This window comes from Perognathus longimembris, chromosome 11 (genome assembly GCF_023159225.1).
Source record: "Perognathus longimembris pacificus isolate PPM17 chromosome 11, ASM2315922v1, whole genome shotgun sequence".
Classification (NCBI taxonomy): Eukaryota; Metazoa; Chordata; class Mammalia; order Rodentia; family Heteromyidae; genus Perognathus; species Perognathus longimembris.
This window is the reverse complement of record NC_063171.1, coordinates 43,558,233-43,577,008: the sequence shown is the minus strand read 5'-3', so window position 1 is coordinate 43,577,008 and position 18,776 is coordinate 43,558,233. Positions and strand designations below refer to the sequence as shown.

The window sequence follows — 18,776 nt, the reverse complement described above, 5'->3', positions numbered from 1 at the left end:
AGAACGGAAAAGGAATAGGCTGGACTCGATCATCAACAGGTGAGGACTGTTCATTGACGAACAGCGAAGGGCACAAACCTTCCTGTGGGTTTGGAAGTTGTATGAGGGGGTGAATTTGGAGCCAGGCTTATAAAGGGTCTGAGCAAGGAGGCAGAGGTTATTGAAAGCGCCACTAGGTGTGTAGCAAGTTGGTGGCTTGTCCTTGGACCCACAATGGATTATTTACAGATGGGCTTGGGTTTTGCCTGGTATCTGTATGAGCCTGGCACAATAGGGTGGGAGTCAGTCCTTCATATTCCATCTTTGGATACATAAAAAGCATGGGCTGAGAGGGGAGCAACAAGGAGTTATGAGAACAAAGCAGATTCTCATCACTGACTCAAAATGTTCTTTTCTCTTTCCTTTTTTTTTTTAACGTGTGTGTGTGTGTGAATTCAGCCATTTTTTTCTCTTTGGGGGTGGGGAAGAGTCATGGGCTTGAACTCTGGGCCTGGGCACTGTCCCGAGCTCTTCAGCTCAAGGCTAGCACTCTACCACTTGAGCCACAGCGCCACTTCTGGTTTTCTGTTGGCTGATTGGCAATCTGGTGGTTAATTGGAGTCTCAAGGACTTTCCTGCCTGGGCTGGCTTTGAACCGCAATCCTCAGATCTCAGCTTCCTGAGTAGTTAGGATTATAGGCATGAGCCACTGATGCCCAGGTTCAATCAGTATTTTTAAACTGATCATTGTTTTCTGGTCCTGGGGTGTCGGGGTCTTTGGCCCCCAGCGCTCTCCCGACCTGCCGGAGAGATGGGGAAGCACGCCCTGACCGGGGTGGGCCAAGAAAGGAGAAGGGTCGACGGACCACCCCCACCTAGCACACCCTCACTGGAGGACAGTCAGATGCATCCGGAAGAATGTCTGCGCACGTCTCACTTTATTGAAATAAGATCCGCTCTTAAATAGGTCAGAGAGCGGTGGGAAGGGGAGGAGTGTACGTGCACCTATCTAGGGACTGTGAAGGGACACCTGAGCTGTCTGTCAAGGGTGGAGTGCCAAGGGACCAATCCTAAGAGGCAGCCTAATTATATGTCACAGCCCACAGGACCGCCTCCGGGTTCATCACCAGGCGCCATCTTGGCCATACGTGGTTCCAAGGCTGGGAGGTGGGGCCAGCTAGAACCGCCTTTCTGGGTTCCGGTGTAATAGCCAGCCACAGGGCTGGGAAACAGGCGGGGCCAGCTAGTTGCCTCTTTCTGATGTAACATGCCCTGGCATGTCCCACATCTCCCCCTTTTTGTTTTATTAGCAGGTGGCTACCCTACTCAAGAGTGTGCCTGTCTTAGGTTGTCCCCCTCTGAGGATCTTACCCGTCATTGACTACCACTCCAGCTCTTTAGGCAATCCTACCTGCAGGGCCTGCCAGCCCAGTAGAAGGATGGTGGGGGGGAGGGAGGAATTGACACTCAAGAGGAGGCCCTGTTATTTTTGCCTCACACCTGTACACCCTGGTAGGGCTCATGGCCAACCTCATAGGGTTCCCAGTCGGCTAAAGGCAGCATATTCCTCTTGGACCACCATTAACTGGACAGCTCTGGCTCATTTCTTAAGAAATTGGAGAAGCCTATTAACCACGCAAGGGCCAAATGGAAACACAGGAATCATGGTAAACAAGGGGGAGAAGGTAGGGGAGCCACCCATTTAGCCCAGTCCAGAGAAAATTGGAGTTCAGTCCGTTTCGGCGCTGCTCAAGATAAAAGCAGACAGAGTCCCCCTTCTCTGGCGGTGAGCAGGTCCAAGCCCTGGCGATTCTGGAGGACCACGGCAGCCAAGGAGTCCAGTTGAGATTGCAGATCTAGGATGGTGCTAGCAACTTGATGCATATCATTAGTAGACAGTTTATCATAAACATAAAGCAAGGTACCAAGACCCCCAACGCCTGTCCCCCCCCCCAAACAGGAACCCCTAAGCTCAGCAATAGGGGAAGGGCAAAAGGAAAACAATAGTGCAAACTCCATTCCAATTCTTTGACAATAAGCTGTAGGCGGTATCACCACAGAGAAACATTGCACCATAAAGATGTCAAGGTAGAGTCCAACAAAGCAAGTAACATTTAGTAGAGAAGGGGTAGGGGTGGATACCCCTGAACGAGGGGGTAGGGCTGGGCAACTGGAAGGAAGGGAGGCTGCCTGCCTCCATTGTTGCCCACAATTGCTGATACATGCAGGCACGTTTCAGAAAAAATCCACCACGGTCTTTGCATTCCTAGAGAGAAACAAGGAATCATACCTCAAGAGGGGGTGCTCTTGGGTAGTTATTCTGGTGAACAGTATTTTAGGTCTCTAGCAGGTACCCAAATTGGGCTTGGTTCCCTGATTGGGAAAATGCATCCAAAGCCCCTTCCCACACTAATAAGTGGTCAGGACCTCGCCATGATCCAGTAAGGGGGTCCTTCCATTGGACTTCCACCTTTAAGGTGTATGATTTGACCAATGCCTCTGAAAAGCTGTCAGAGGTTGGTCTTTGGAAAAATTTGAAATACTTAATGTAAGCATGGCTGTCCTTAACTGGTCATGGGGGTTGCTTCCCCCTTTTTGTTTTATTAATTGGTCCTTTAGGGTCTTGTTATGCCTCTCAATTATAGCTTGACCGATGACATTAGAGTTGGTAACAAATTGACCACATACAAACTATCAGAAAACAGGTTCATCGGTTTTTGAACATGGGTTAGTGCCAGGGCAACTGCGTATAGCTCCTTAAACTGCAGATCCTGTAACTGGCTCAAGGTAGTGGGTCCCCTCTTCTATATTGGCAGAGGAGGAGGTGGAGTATATCACCGCGGCAGATCCGCTTTTCCCCCATCAGTGAAAACATTTACAGCTTTAATAAGGGGTTTGGTAGAGAAAAGTATGGGGGGAGTCCATTGTAACCTCGAAAATGAGGTTACCCATCTTGAAGTGCCATAATGGCAGTCCAACTTCCCCATGAAACCGTCCAAGGCATGGACACCTGATTATGGTTTCTTTTGGCCCACTCTAAGTCTGACAGCCAGTAGGGAATAACTAGTATATCAGAATCGCGTCCATAATGTCTCGGGGAGATATCCCTGCCCTTAGTTACCAGGTAAGCTAGCTGGTCTAGCTGGGAGTAAAACCTCCCACCGATGCATGTACCCATTGGAGAGGATTGCCCAACTGAGTAATGGCACTGAGCCAGGAAGGATCCAAAGACAAAGGGGACATTGGGACCTATAGCGAGCCAATTGTGCCATATTTAAGGCCGTCTGAATTTTTTGAAATATTACTTGATGTGATGGAGTTATTGTAATAATATCAGTGGGGGCTTTATCCCTTAAAGAGTCAAAAAGCGGAAGCAGATCTTCTGTAGGCAGGTGAAGCCAAGGCCTTAACCAGTTAATCTAACCTAACAGTTTTGTAGCTCCACCAAAGTATAGGTGCCATCAAATCAAATCATATCATATCATTTAACCTTACCGGCAGGTGTTAGAGAGCACAAATAAGTAACAATCAAGAGGTCAAAGGGTCAAGACAATGTAGAAGTCTTAGCTTCAGCGGATCGGAAGTGGCTGTGTCTTCCATCCCGAGAATCAGCAGGCCTCAATAGTCATGTGTGATGGAGGCAGGCAGGAGAGATGGGTTGGACACCTCCTGCTGGGTTGCCTGCAAATTTCTACACAGACTGGTTAAAGATATTAGTTTGGGAGCAGACTGTGGAGGCAGCTTCATGGACCACCATAGCCCACGCAGCTAGCACACATGTCGACCTGCATCCTATAAAGCAAAATATCAATCCTGGATCAAGAAAATCAAGGTTAGTAGCCACATTTTGAGAAACCAGTTCAGCTCCAATGGGGGCTGAAGTGGGATGCTATGACCAGAGAAGGTCCAGGAAATGGAAGACAAGACCCGAACAGAACACAGACACCACAATGGCGGCGGAGCTGGTCAGAGCCTCAGCAGGCTCAGAGCAAGACACCTTCCCCTTCCAGCATTTGAATTGCAAGGCCACAGTTGCAGACTTTAGGGTGGGGGGCAGGGTAACCGGGAGCTGGAGTCTCCACATCCCTGCCCAGCCTCCAGGAATTCAGCACGCCCACTACCTGGGGCATGGGTGGTAGGTGTTTGCTAAAACCAGTTCTCTAGTCCACCGGGAGGTGAATGCTAGAGAAAATTTAGGATTTAGCCAACAACAAGCAGAATTCAACTGAACCTCCAAACTTAGCAAACATTAATAACAAGGACAGAAAACCTTTAAAGCAGATGTTAAGCAAATAAGCCCCTCTCCTCCTGGGCAGCCAGGGGCCTGTCTCCCCTCCATTCAAGAAGCGGGAGGAGTGAGAATCTTAAAAGGGCCTTTACTGTCCCCAGGCGTTGGGGGGCCTGGGGAGAAACAGGCCTTGAGGGGGATAGGGTCAGGTAAACTCCGAGGGGGGGTCCTCTCCCAAGTTAATTTCCCTCCTCCTCACCACTTGTTCTACCGGGTCCCAAGTAGCCCAGCTGAAGAGATTAGCGTCCGCCAGCCAAGGCATGGCGTGTGTCAAGGTCTCCCAGACCCTTTTGGCCTGGGAGTCTGAGATGCCTAAATCTATGCTTTGAAGCATGAACCTCAGCAACCTAAGCGCCGGATCATCATGCTGAGTTTGAGATTGCCCCATCTTTTCTGGGGATACCCTTACCTCTCGGAACTCGCTTGACTTGGCTTGCCTATAGCTTCACTTCTAAACCTATGCTTCCTCGTGCCCCACGTTGGGCCATAGTTGTTGGGGTCTTTGCCCCCCCCCCCCCCCCCAGCACTCTCCTGACCTGCGGGAGAGATGGGGAAGCACGCCCCAACCGGGATGGGCCAAGAAAGGAGAAGGGTCGACGGACTGCCTGCACCCAGCCCCCCCCCCCCAGATGCATCCGGGAGAATGTCTGCGCACATCTCGCTTTATTGAAATAAGATCTGCTCTTAAATAGGTCAGAGAGTGGCAGGAAGGGGTGGGGTGTACATGCACCTATCTAGGGACTATGAAGGGAGGCCTAAGATGTCTGTCAAGGGTGGATCGCTGAGGGACCAATCCTAAGAGGCGGCCTAATTCTATGTCACAGCCCACAGGACCGCCATAACCAGGCGCCATCTTGGCCCAAGGCTGGGAGGCGGGGCCAGCAGCCAGCCCCAGGGCTGGGAAACAGGCGGGGCCAGCTAGTTGCCTCTTTCTGATGTAACATGCCCAGGCATGTCCCACACTGGGGCTTGAACTCTAGTCCTGGGAGCTGTCCCTGAACTCATTTTGCTCAATGCAAGCACTCTACTGCTTGAGCCACAATGCAACTTCCAGCTTTTTCTGTTATTAATTGGAGATGAGTCTCAGGACATTCCTGCCCAGGCTGGTTTTGAATCATGATCCCCAGATCTCAGCCTCCTGAGTAGCTAAGATTACAGGCATGAGCTACCCATGCCCAGCTCTGATCATTGATTTGAAACTAAGTTTGGAGTATTTGGTTACCACCGAGGCAAATGGGAAAAAATGAGGCTTCTTAACCCTTCACTAGCTTGAGGTTAACACATAAGATTTTAAGTTTTCCTCTACTGATTGTGCATTTTCAAGGCTTAACTTTAAGCTGAATAGAATGTTACTCCCTGACCCCAGGGACCTTAAGAGGCAGACCATCGGGGCTGGGAATATGGCCTAGTGGCAAGAGTGCTTGCCTCCTACACATGAAGCTCTCGGTTCGATTCCCCAGCACCACATATATATGGAAAACAGCCAGAAGGGGCGCTGTGACTCAGGTGGCAGAGTGCTAGTCTTGAGCGGGAAGAAGCCAGGGATAGTGCTCAGGCCCTGAGTCCAAGCCCCCCAAAAAAGGCCAAAAAAAAAAAGGCAGACCATGACTAAGGCTGCAGCCATGAGAATTTAGAAACTTCACTGGCATGCCCTCAGAGATTAAGTCTGGGTGGAAACCTAGGTTTCTATTAGAAGTGCTAATTGTTGCCAGGTGCTGGTTTTCTCCTGCCTGTAGTCCTAGCTGCTCAGGAGCCTGAGATCTGAGGATTGAAATTAGAAGCTAGCCAGGGCAGGAAAGTCCATTACACTCTTGTCTCCAATTAACCACCAAAAAAGCCAAAAGTGGAGCTGTGGCTCAAAGTGATAGAGTGCTAACCTTGAGCAAAAAAGCTCAGGAAAGCACCCAGGCCCTGAGTTTGAGCCCTCTGACACTAAAAATAAAAATTGTCTTCTTTGGTGGGTCACTTTTGATTCTTGGGAACTAGGGCTTGGGCTAGGACTCAGACCCACCGATTGTCCTGACTGGGACCCTCGATGGCACATCTGACCTCTGCCAACCAAGACTACTGGGTTCATACTGCTCAAACTGTGTAGGGGAATCCAGAGTGAACCCTGAAGCTCCTACTAGTTGGCTTCTTGCACCCTTGAAGAAGCCAGGCTGGTGCATGAATAGACTTGGCCTAGAGGATGTTTGCAACTGCGTTACCACCGCCCTCTGGTTTGGAGGGGTCTGGGTGCCTGCCAGTCTCACAGCAGGTGGGGAGCCCCAGAAGAAGCACTTACATCATCCACACCACTTGACATCTTAATCATGTACTGCTTAGAAATTATGACCTTCCTGCTTCAGCCTCCTGCGATTATAGATGTTTGTCACTATATCCAGCTTTAGACTCTCTCTCTCTCTTTTAAAGTTAGTTATGGGGCTAAAACTCAAGGCCTGGGCACTGCCCCTGAGCTTTTTGCTCAAGGTTAACACTACCACTTGGAACCACCGCACCAATCCGGTTTTCAGGTGGTTAATTAGAGATAAGAGTCCATGGCTTTTCTTGCCCAGGCTGGCTTTGAACCTTGATCTTCAGATCTCCACCTCCTGAGTAGATAGATTTACAGGCATGAGTCACCTGTGCCTGGCTAGAATACTCTTTTTAATAGCTCTCTTTTTAAAAACCACCTTCTAAAATTCACAATGATTAAAATATTGTCCGTAGACTGTCTTACCTGATAAATCTACCTGACTTAAAGCTTTTATACTTCCTGCTTAATTCTTTTTTTGGGGGGGGGTTATAAAAGCCCTTTTATAAAGCCATTTTTAAATGAAACGAGAGTTTACAAAAGGAAAAAAAAAGATACAGAAAAAGAATAACTTGCTCCATATGTCCCCAAAAGAGGGAGGAAAAAATAAAGGGGACAATGCCAACATGCTCAACAATAATGGGTTCTTTTTCTTTTTAATACAAAATACAAGCAAAGGATACACATACTTAAAACAAAGCTCAGGAGCAGACACATAGTCCTGGAAACCCTTCAATAAAAGCAAAGCAGGAATTTGTTTTCTTTGTTTATGCAGATACATACAGAGACTGGGATATGTAAAAATTAAGTATCACAAAAGATCATCACACAAATCCTATCTATAATTCACGAACATGGTTGACAAAATCATGTTCACTCCAACCCCATTTCATTTAAATTAAAGGGAAAAAAAACTTTAAATAAAGTGGTTACATTCAAACTTTAACTTCTTTAGTACCATGCTGCAGATTTCAGCACTGTTAAGGTATTGCAAGAATGCCCAACAGGACTGAGGATATGGCCTAGTGGCAAGAGTGCTTTGCCTCGTATACATGAGGCCCTGGGTTCGATTCCCCAGCACCACATATACAGAAAATGGCCAGAAGTGGCTCTGTGGCTCAAGTGGCAGAGTGCTAACCTTGAGCAGCAAGAAGAAGCCAGGGACAGTGCTCAGGCCCTGAGTCCAAGCACCAGGACTGGTCCCCCCCCCAAAAAAATTTAAGAATGCCCAACACTCCGGTATCTGATCTTGTATCTAGTGACATGGCGGGATGAATGAAAAAAGGGAGGCCTGGTTTCAGCCATGGACTAATGAATTAATACAGTTAAGCAGGTTCTTTTACCCTTCCTGCTTAAAACAGAAAAGATTAAGGACTAAAACAAGAAGACTAGAAGTTTTAGAGCTGGCATAATGCAGACTATAAGATGAATCAAGGCAAACAATTACTGAGAACTTTGCTGCTTAACCTGGTAAGTCTTAGTCTTTCCTTAAGTCTCACAGGAATTAGGTGTATAAGGTTTGCTGTAACACGTTCATGGTAAACAGACTTAAGTAGAGCTCTTATTTACAAATCTTATAACAATTCTGGAGAAAAAAAAAGATTCGCTAATTTTCAGAAGACAAAGGTTTAATTGCCAGACATATACAAATGCACTCATACACCCATACCCATACAATACTTCAGGGTTTTTTACACGTTATTTTAGGGCATAAACTGAATACTATACCCCCACATCCCATCAAAAAAGGAACAACAAAACAAAATCCCAATTTTACCCCCCCCCCCCATAATCTAGAAAACCCTCCCTCACCCCTGATGTACAAAGTGTCTGAACAACGGTGGCATTCTACCAGCCACACGGGCATGCTCCAACAGGTGTCATCAGCTCTGCCACTCCACTGGCATGGCTACAGGCAGGCCTATGGATGGGACTCTCCCTAATAGTGATTATCACAATCAGCACCACTGTGATTTGTGTTAGGCTTTGAACAAAAGTAAAATTTGTCAATTTGATATTCAAAAAAGAATCGTGTATTTATTGAGTTTACCCAAGACAAAGGGCAAATTAGTTGGAATGGAAACCTGATGGCCAAAGATTCAAACAATAAACCACCTCTCGATATTCAAGTAAACTCAGCTTCATCCACAGAGAAAAGGGCAAAATTTTACCCTCCAGGGCAAAGAGCTTTAGTTTTTCTCACTTTTTGTTTCCTATTTAATTCTTAACTGGTGGTATATTGATTGTCCATTACTATATTAATTTCTAAAGTAAATAATTCTTTTAGTCTTGCCCGGATTTTCTCTCCATGAGCTCCTGTGTATCTAGCAATGATCTAGGACTTTGAACGCAATAAATGTTCAATGAGTATTATTTCCCCACAGCTTGGAACATCGCCCCTCCACCTTGCAGCCCAGTATGGCCATTATTCCACAGCAGAAGTGCTCCTTCGTGCAGGTGTTAGCAGGGATGCCAGAACCAAAGTGGATAGGACTCCTCTGCACATGGCTGCTGCTGATGGACATGCCCACATCGTGGAACTGCTTGTCAGGGTAAAGCAAGAATAATGACAGGGATATATTGTAAAAAAGATACCCCCCCCCCCGTTTTTTAAAATAGTAGTTGGAAAATGGGCTGGGAAGACTTTATTGATTTTTTTCCCTTCATTCCTTTTCTGCAGGTGTTTTCTATGCTTACCCTTATATTTTTAGGCACTCAGCTCTGAAAATAATTGCAACAAAAATCTGTTCTCTCCCCCTTCCTCTCCCATCTGTTACAATTTCTCAGTAATGTCCTTAGAAGACCCACTCATTGAAAGCATAATGTTTATCAGCATTCAAGAGAACTTGAGAAATGTTTTTCTCTTTGATATTTTGTATGTGATCTAAATTTAAGTCTGTGTGATCTCTATGGAAGTCTTCTGTATCTGGTGATAGGATTATGCACCTGCACTGCTGTAACCAGTGTCTATTGAAAAAGTTGCTTTTCTGCGACAGAATGGTGCAGATGTTAACGCCAAGGACATGCTGAAGATGACAGCTTTACATTGGGCTACAGAGCACCACCATCGAGATGTTGTAGAGTTACTTATCAAGTATGGAGCTGACGTCCACGCTTTCAGCAAATTTGATAAATCTGCCTTTGACATAGCGCTGGAGAACAACAATGCTGAGATTTTGGTCATCCTCCAGGTATGGTTGTCTTCATACTCCCTGGAGTATACTTCAATTGAAGTATAAAGTCTTTCTGTTGTTTTTTTTGGAAGTTGAATTAAAACTGAATTTTCCACATCTTATCAACATGTCTTAATCTTGTAACTCATTGCTATTAGTACTTTTATTTTTTATTTATTTATTTTTTTTGCCAGTCCTGGGGCTTGAACTCAGGGCCTGGGCACTGTCTTGAGCTTCTTTTGTTCAAGGCTAGCACTCTACCACTTAAGCCATAGTGCCTCTTCTGTTTTTTCCTGTTTAGGTGGTACTGAGGAATTGAACCCAGGGATTCGTGTATGCTAGGCAAGCACTCTACCACTAAGCCACATTCCCAGCCCCTTATTATTTTTTTTTTCCAGTCATAATGCTTGAACTCTAGGCCTGGACGCTGACCTTGAGCTCTTCAGCACAAGGCTAGTGCTCTACCACTTGAGCCACAGCACCACTTCCAGTTTTCTGATTGTTAATTGGAAATAAGAGTCTCACAGACTTTCCTGACAGGGCTGGCCTTGAACCCTCATCCTCAGATCTCAGCCTTCTGAGTAGCTAGGATTACAGGCATGAGCCACCTGTGCCCAGCTATTTTTTTTTTTTTTAAGCAGGATATTGCTATGTAGCCAAGCCAATCTTGAGCTTGTGGTCCTCCTGCCTCAGCCTCCTAAGTGCTGGGAGTATAGGTGTGTGCCACCACACACCTACCTTCTTTAGAAGCTTTTTAATAGAGGATTGGTATAATTAAATTTGTTTTTAAAAGGTAATTGTTTGGAGTATGGCACACAGATAGGAGAGGGAAGACAATGCTAAATAACCATATGATGACTTTCATTAGGCCAGGCAAGCACTGATGAAAGCTGTAACTAGGCTGGGAATATGGCCTAGTGGCAAGAGTGCTTGCTTGCCTCATATACATGAAGCCCTAGGTTCGATTCCTCAGCACCACATATACAGAAAAGGCCAGAAGTGGCGCTGTGGCTCAAGTTGGCAGAGTGCTACCCTTGAGCAAAAAGAAGCCAGGGACAGTGCTCAGGCCCTGAGTTCAAGCCCCAGGACTGGCAAAAGGAAGGAAGGAAGGAAGGGAAGTGACGGTAAAGGATAGAAAGGGGGGCAGAGTGAAGAAGGAATTTAACAGTGCTCAGAGAGTGAATAATCTGCTTCAATTCAAGTTCTTAGTCAAGGGATAATTACACATGAAAAATAGCCATTTCTGCTGCATTTTCAGCTTTTTGTTTTCCCTAACAGATGGTTTCCCAGAGGCTGGTTATTCTCTTCAACTTCCAGTAATTGTTTAGAGCCCTTTTATAACTGGATTTTTAAAGTAGTGATCATGTTTGTATAAAAGTTCTGAAAGTTAAAGAATTAATTAGATAAAAGACAAGCATCCTTTTACCAAAATTGAGCAAATATCCTTGGAAATGAAAGTGAAACATATGGTACTTTAAAGTCTACTTGATTTTGAAATCTGGCACTCATTTATTTCCTTGTTATATATTCTCTTAGGAATTTCCTCAGTGGCAGAATGGAACAAGTAGTTGGACAGAACTCTAGAGAATACCTTTCTCTTCAGGGATCTCCTGCTAGCACATTGACTTATAGATAATTGATCTCTGGTGATGTAAATTACTTTTTAGATTATTCAGACCAATTCCATCATATTTAAAGAAAAAAATAACCAGGGAAGTGACTTATATAGAAATTGTTGTAAATAATACACCTTTGCTTTTCTCAAGCAGAAACAAGTTTCAGAAAGCAATCTGATATCTGTTAAGTCTGGTTTAAAAAACAAAACGAAGAAAACAGTATTCTTAATGAGATCTGAGCTCCCTAGGACATTGTGTACCAGAACTAGTTCAGCTTGATAGAGCACTAACAAGTGGAGGGGGTGCATTTCTGTGTAGTAACTGCATAACTAAGGTTAATCAGTGTTCTGACTTTGAAATACCCTGCCTTGTTTGGTAGGAAGCAATGCAGAATCAGGTGAATGCTAACCCAGAGAGAGCCAACCCTGTGACTAACCCTGTGACTGTGGCTGCTCCATTCATTTTCACCTCAGGAGAGGTGGTTAACCTCGCTAGTCTTGTTTCTTCAACCAACACCAAAACAACCTCAGGTAATGGTCAATAACATGACATTTCTTTTAGACCTAAGAATGAAGAGAACTCCACATTTTCCTAGAAATGGATGACTACTCTGTATGATACTCATTCTACTTGTTGTTGTTGTTGGTTGTGGGGCTTGAACTCAGGGCTTGGATGATGTCCCTGAGCTATTTTGCTCAAGGCTAGCACTCTACCACTTTGAGCCACAACTCCATTTCTGGTTTCTGGTGGTTATTGGACATAAGAATCTCACGGATTTTTCTGCCTGGGCTGACTTTGAACCATGACCCTCAGATTTCAGCCTCCTGGGTAGTTAGGATTACAGGCATTAGCCAGCAGTTCCCGACTAATACTCATTCTTTTGTTAACATATTCCCAAAACAGTGCTGGAGTTAAAGGTCTGAGAAGAGCACCTATCTAGTGTGTGCAAGGCCCTGGGTATAAATCCCAATAGCTATAAGAAACAAACAAAAAAAATCTTGAAAAAAAATGTATTAAAAGCTCTTAAAGCCAAGACATTTATCTATTCTATCTAGGGGAAAGGAAGATCACACATTAGGATTATACATAAAGTACCTAAATTAAAATTAAAATATAGGCAAGTGCTAGTAACTTAGATCTATACCTACTCAGGAGGCTTACATCTGAAGATCATGGTTTGAAGCCATCCTAGACAGATAAGAACAAAAAACTAGAAATGAACCAGGCACCAGTAGCTCATGCCTGTAATCCTAGCTGCTCAGGAGGCTGAGTTCTGAGGATCATGGTTCTAAGACAGCCCAGGCAGGAAAGTCTGTGAGACTAACTCCAGTTAACCACCAGAAAACCAGAGTAGAGCTTTTATTCAAAGTGGTAAAGTGCTAGCGTTGAGCCAAAGAAGCCCAGAGACAGTGCCCTGGTGCTGAATCAAGCTCCATAACCAGAAGAAATAAACAAAAGTAATTAAGAGTAAATAAATAAATATATTCCCAGTTAAACTATATAACATCAAAGAAAGTATCCTTTTTTTAGTACCAATCCTAGGCCTTGAACTCAGCTTGGGCACAGTCCCTGAGCTCTTTTTGCTCAAGGCTAAGTACTACTTTGGCCATAGCTGCACTTACAGCTTTTTTGTTAGTTTAGTGGAAATAAGAATCTCACAGACTTTCCTGTCTGGGCTGGCTTCAAACCATGATTCTCAGATCTCAGTCTGAATAGCTAGGATTACAGGGCATGAGACACCAGCACCCAGCCAAAGTAAGTATCCTGAATGAGGTATTATTTTTTTTTTTGGCCAGTCCTGGGCCTTGGACTCAGGGCCTGATCACCGTCCCTGGCTTCTTCCTGCTCAAGGCTAGCTCTCTGCCACCTGAGCCACAGCGCCCCTTCTGGCCGTTTTCCATATATGTGGTGCTGGGGAATTGAACCAAGAGCTTCATGTGTAGGAGGCAAGCACTCTTGCCACTAGGCCATATTCCCAGCCCCCTGAATGAGGTATTATTAAGGCAGTCTGGTAAAACTGAAGAAACATGTACATATACGAAATTTGGGACTCTAGACAATATTCAAATATTTATTGATTGACTGCTTAAAATAGGAAAAGTACTTCTCTAAACCTTGTTTACATGTCCATGAAATTAGAATATAATATATCCTTATGAGTTTCTTGTTGAGGCTTTATATATCGGTATAATGTTATAATAGTACTTCAGTGATAACTATTAAGTGACTTAGTGTTGGGCATGGTAGTGAACACCTATATGATCCCAGCATTTGAGAGGCTGATATAAGAAGATTAACTGGAATTAGCGAGCCTGAGTTACATAATGAGTTTGAGACCTACTTGGACCACATACTAAGATGTCTCAAACAAATAATAACAAAAACCACTATGACCAACAAAAAAATCCAAACAGAAAAAGAAAATCTAACTTTTTAATGAAGGGTGATTATGCCATGCCCACAAGGGGGCAACAGTGACCTTCATTCATTTCATAGACTATCAATAGTTAAAGTCATTTTAGTTCAGTGGTTTAAAAAATATATATGTATATATTTATACACACACATACATGTAAATCTAAAACATTCACAACTGTTTGGTTTGTAGTGGTTTGGATTATACTGCTTAAAAGCAAATGCTTTTATAATGCAAAAAGTTTTTTTTTTCTTTTGATCCAGGATCTGACAGTTTTGCTTATTGGCCAGCACCCTACCACCTGAGCCATGCCTCCAAAGTCTTTAGAAGCCAATATTTATATGTTCACAAACTTGTGAAAAGAGCTAGAGTTGGAGCTACTGAAATTCTCCTTACCTGCTTTGGAATAAAGCTGAACACATTCACAATAGAGATTCATAGCTTTGGTTCATTTAGATCAGTATTGTTTGTCAGGTAGCTCTTGGCAGACCTGTTGCTTTTTCTGTGTTGACAACTGCAAATTGATATTGCTAAATGATCACATACCAGAGTTGACTTACCCATACAGATAGATACAGCTTACATTTTTTGTGTCAGTACTGGAGTTTTAACTCAGGGCTGGTGCTTGCTGGGCAGGTATTCCACCACTTCATGCCTCCAACCCATTTAGCTTCAGTTATTTTTCCAATAGGGTTTCTCATTATTATCCAGTGAATTACTGGAAGAATTGTGAGTTCTTATTTTAGCATTTCATAAGACAGGCTAAATAATAAGAGAGTCGTGAATTAAGCAGGAAAATTCAGGGATTGGTAGCTGAATCTTCTCCTTCTTCCTCTTCCTCCTCCTCCCTATCCTCCTCCTCCTCCTCCTCCTCCTCTTCCTCTTCTTTTTTTGCCAGTCCTGGAGCTTGAACTCATGGCCTTACCACTGTCCCTGGCTTCCTTTTGCTCAAGGCTAGCACTCTACTACTTGAGCTACAGCATCACTTCTGGCTTTTTCTATTTATGTGGTGCTGAGGAATCAAACCCAGGACTTAGGCATTCTAGGCAAGCACTCTACCTCTAAGCCACATTCCCAGCCCCTGAATGTTCTTCTGTATGGTGTCTTTAGATAGATACAAATTCTTCTGGAGGTCAAACATTGTATTCAACTCTTATCACTTAGTTCTCTGAGTTTTTTTTTATGAGGGAATTAGAATGAAATTGGTATGGTATCAGTGTCTCACTCTCATTCCCAATGCAGCAGTTATGAAGCCAAGCTTTTTTTTTTTCTCCCTTATTTATTGTCAAAGTGATGTACAGAGAGGTTACAGTTTCATATGTTAGGCATTGGATACATTTCTTGTACTGTTTGTTACCTCCTCCCTCATTCCCCCCTCCCCGCTCAAGCCAAGCTTTAATATAAGATGGTTGGAGCTATGAGAATAATAAATAAGTTATCCACCGTGTGTGTGCGCATGCTGGTGTCCTGGGGCTTCAACTCAGGGCCTGAGCACTGTTTCTGAGCTTTTTTGCTCAAGGCTAGCACTCTGCCACTTGAGCCACAACACCACTTCCAGTTTTTTTTCCCCCCCCCCCTGGTAGTTTATTGGAGATAAGAGTCTTACAGCCAGCAGGGTGCTGGTGGCTCATCCCTGTAACCCTAGCTACTCAGGAGGCTAAGATCTGAAGATCGTGATTCGAAGACAACCTGACAGGAAAGTCTATGAGACTCTTACCTCCAATAAATTACTCAGAAAAAGCCAGAAGTGGAGCTATGGCTGAAGTGATAGAATGCTAGCCTTGAGCACAAAGAGGCTAAGTGACAGCGCCCAGGCCCTGAATTCAAGCCCCAGGACTGCCCGCGCCACGCCAACCCCCCCCCCCCCCCAAAAAAAAGGCTTACAGATTTTCCTGTCCAGGCTGGCTTCTAATTGAGATCCTCGGATCTTAGCCTCCTGAGTAGCTAGGATTATAGCCTGATCAGCGCCTGGCTCTATCCACCTATTTAAAATTTAAAAACCACCAGTGTGCTGTTGATTCACTCCTGTAGTCCTAGCTCCTCAAGAGGCTAAGATGTGAGGATCACAGTTCAAAGCCAGCCCAGGCAGAAAAGTCTGTGAGACTCTTATCTCCAATCACCAGAAAACCAGAAGTAGCACTGTGGCTTAAAGTGGTAGAGTGCTAGCCTTGAGCAGGATTGCTCAGAGACAGCGCCCAGATCCACAAAATAAATATATAACTAAATAAATAACCTACTAAAATTTACCAGTAATATTACCTAAATTAGCCAGTCAGGTGTGAGTGGCTCACACCTGTAATCCTAGTTACTCAGGAGGCAGAGATGTGAGGATCACAGTTGGGAGGCAGCCTGAGCAGGAAAGTCCTGAGACTTATCTCCAGTTAACCACCAAAAGCTGGAGGTGGAGTTGTGGTGCAAGTGGTACAGTGCTAGTCTTGAGCAAAACTCAAGGACAGCACCCAGGCCCTGAGTTCAAGTCCCAAGACTGATACATACACACAAACAAGAAAAAAGGAAGCAAAAGATTTTCTTTCTTTCTTTCTTTTTTCTTTTTTTGCCAGTCCTGGGCCTTGAACTCAGGGCCTGAGCACTGTCCCTGGCTTCTTTTTGCTCAAGGCTAGCACTCTGCCACTTGAGCCACAGAGCCACTTCTGGCCATTTTCTATATATGTGGTGCTGAGGAATCAAACCCAGGGCTTATAAGATAAGCACAAGGTATATAAGGTAAGCACTCTTGTCACTAGGCCATATTCCCAGCCCAGGATTTTTTTTTTTTTTTGCTTTAGTGAATTGTAAAGGAGTTTAACCTAAGTATTTTACAGATAATTACCTAGTGTGTGTTCTTATATTGGGCTAGAACTCAGGCCTTTGTGTTCTTGCTTGGCTTTCTAAATACATAATTTTGCTGGGCACTGGTGGCTCATGCCCATAATCCCAGCTACTTGAGCCTGAGGTCTGAGGATCATGGTTTCAAAGCCAGCCCAGGCAAGAAAGTCCATGAGTTTCTTTTTTTTTTTAGCCAGTCTCGGGTTTCGAACTCAGGGCCTGGGCATTGTCCCTGAGCTTCTTTTTGCTTAAGGCTAATATGCTACCATTCTGCCACAGCACCACTTTCAGCCTTTTCTGTTTGTTTGTTTTGCCAGTCCTAGGGCTTGAACTCAGGGCCTGAGCACTGTCCCTAGCTTATTTTTGCTCAAGGCTAGCACTCTACCACGTGAGCCACAGTGCCACTTCCAGCTTTTCTGTGTATGTGGTGCTGAGAAATCCAACCCAGAGCTTCATGCATGCTAGGCAAGCACTCTTACCACTAAGCTACGTTCCCAGCTCAGAATACCATGTTTTTAGCTGTCCTGGCACTAGAGATCAATACTATTCTCATCTTTCTAGCTGATGAACAGAAATAGTAGGGTGGAACAATGACCTGCAGAGCATGCTCCCTTACCAAACTTAGCTCATGGTGAAGCATGCTTGTAAACCTGCTGCCAAGGAGAAATGCACAACCAGACTCAACGAGTGGATGGCATCATAGTCTGTTAACTACTAATGTTCAGCATTGGCAGTGCCAAGGAAATGATCCAATTAGGAGAGTGTAGTCGCTTACTACCAAGCATATTAAATTGATCCATTTGAAAGGAAAAACTTCTTAAAGGTTTTGTTTTGGTGGTACTCTGGTTTGAACCCAGAGTCTCCTGTTTGCTAGGCAGGGGCTTCACCACTTGAGCCACACTCCAGTTTCTTACAAGTTTTGACACCCTGAAATCATTGGTTTATACCATTTTGGATTAGAAAACAAAACTAAGGACATTCATGTGAAAAGGTGAAGTTTCTATTTAATACGCCAGTTTTAGTTTGCCTCCATTTATTCACTCCACTGCACCTCATCTGCCTTCTCTACTGAAATAGGTGACCCCCATGCCTCAACAGTACAATTCTCAAATCCTACCACCTCAGTGCTGGCCACCCTTGCAGCTCTTGCTGAGGCATCGGCCCCTCTCTCCAACTCACACAGAGTCACAGGTAGGTAAGGGATATCTCCTAGGTAAATTTCCAGACTGCTTTTGTTTTCAAATCTCCAACAGATTTAGTTTGCATGAAATATTAAAGAATTGTAGTTTAATTAGAGGCAGCTATAATAAAGGGGTATAGAATCACTGAATCAATGAGAAAGAGATATTATCAGAGAGTTGAATAACAGAGAATGACTTATTCCTTTTTATTTTTACAAAAGGCTGGTTTGCCTTGACTTTAGTAAGGTTTGGATTGAAATGTTTTATCTCAAATTCCTAGGTTTTAAAAAGATATTCTGTGCTATGTTTTGACTGAAACTATCTCAGAACAATTCAAAGTAGCAGCCTGGATACCTTGTATTAAAGTACTTATATACATTCTTATTGTCTTATCCTGTAAACTTAGTTTTGATGTGCTTTTGTTTTCGAAGTTTTTTTGTTTTGTTTTGTTTTGTCTGTTTTTTTGGCCAGTCCTGGGGCTTAAACTCTGGGCCTGAGCACTGTCCCTGAGCATTTTTGCTCAAGACTAGCACTCTATCACTTGAGCCACAGCACCACTTCCAGCCTTTTCAGTTTATGTGGTGCTGAGGAATTGAACCCAGGGTTTCACGCATGCTAGGCCAGTACTCTACCACTAAACCATATTCCCAGCCCATTCAAAGATGTTTTCTTTTGGCATTTTCAATGGATTTAGGTGAATCCATGTTGATATCCCTTCTGATACTTAAAAACATAAAGGTTTCCAAGTCACTTAGCCACAGATAGTTTAACGTGAAAGAAAACCTTAGGGCTTTGTGTAGGTGAGGGCAGATAGTCAAAGGTAGAGCTCAGTAATCATCTAGGAATCTTTATAGAATTCTCTGACAGGGCTCTAGTCTGTCATAAATGAAAGCAGATTGCTCCAATTTCTTTCTGCTACTGACATTTGGATGGTAAAAACATTCTTCTAATTTCAGTCTTATTTATCTTACTAACAGTAACCATAAGGATATCTACTCAGATAT

General features: G+C 44.1%; 1 protein-coding gene across 2 annotated transcripts in view; it reads left to right on the top strand.

Annotated features, from left to right (window-relative positions):
- Nucleotides 1-18,776, top strand: part of Gabpb2 (GA binding protein transcription factor subunit beta 2) — a 35,861-nt gene that overhangs the window by 11,852 nt on the left and 5,233 nt on the right. Inside the window, exons 3-6 of one of the 2 annotated variants that reach the window (XM_048356566.1) lie at nucleotides 8,945-9,112; nucleotides 9,557-9,751; nucleotides 11,729-11,879; nucleotides 17,669-17,782. In XM_048356566.1, the coding sequence (XP_048212523.1) occupies nucleotides 8,945-9,112; nucleotides 9,557-9,751; nucleotides 11,729-11,879; nucleotides 17,669-17,782 (628 nt within the window). The remainder of the gene's footprint in view (nucleotides 1-8,944; nucleotides 9,113-9,556; nucleotides 9,752-11,728; nucleotides 11,880-17,668; nucleotides 17,783-18,776) is intronic. The other variant, XM_048356567.1, reaches the window with a different exon arrangement.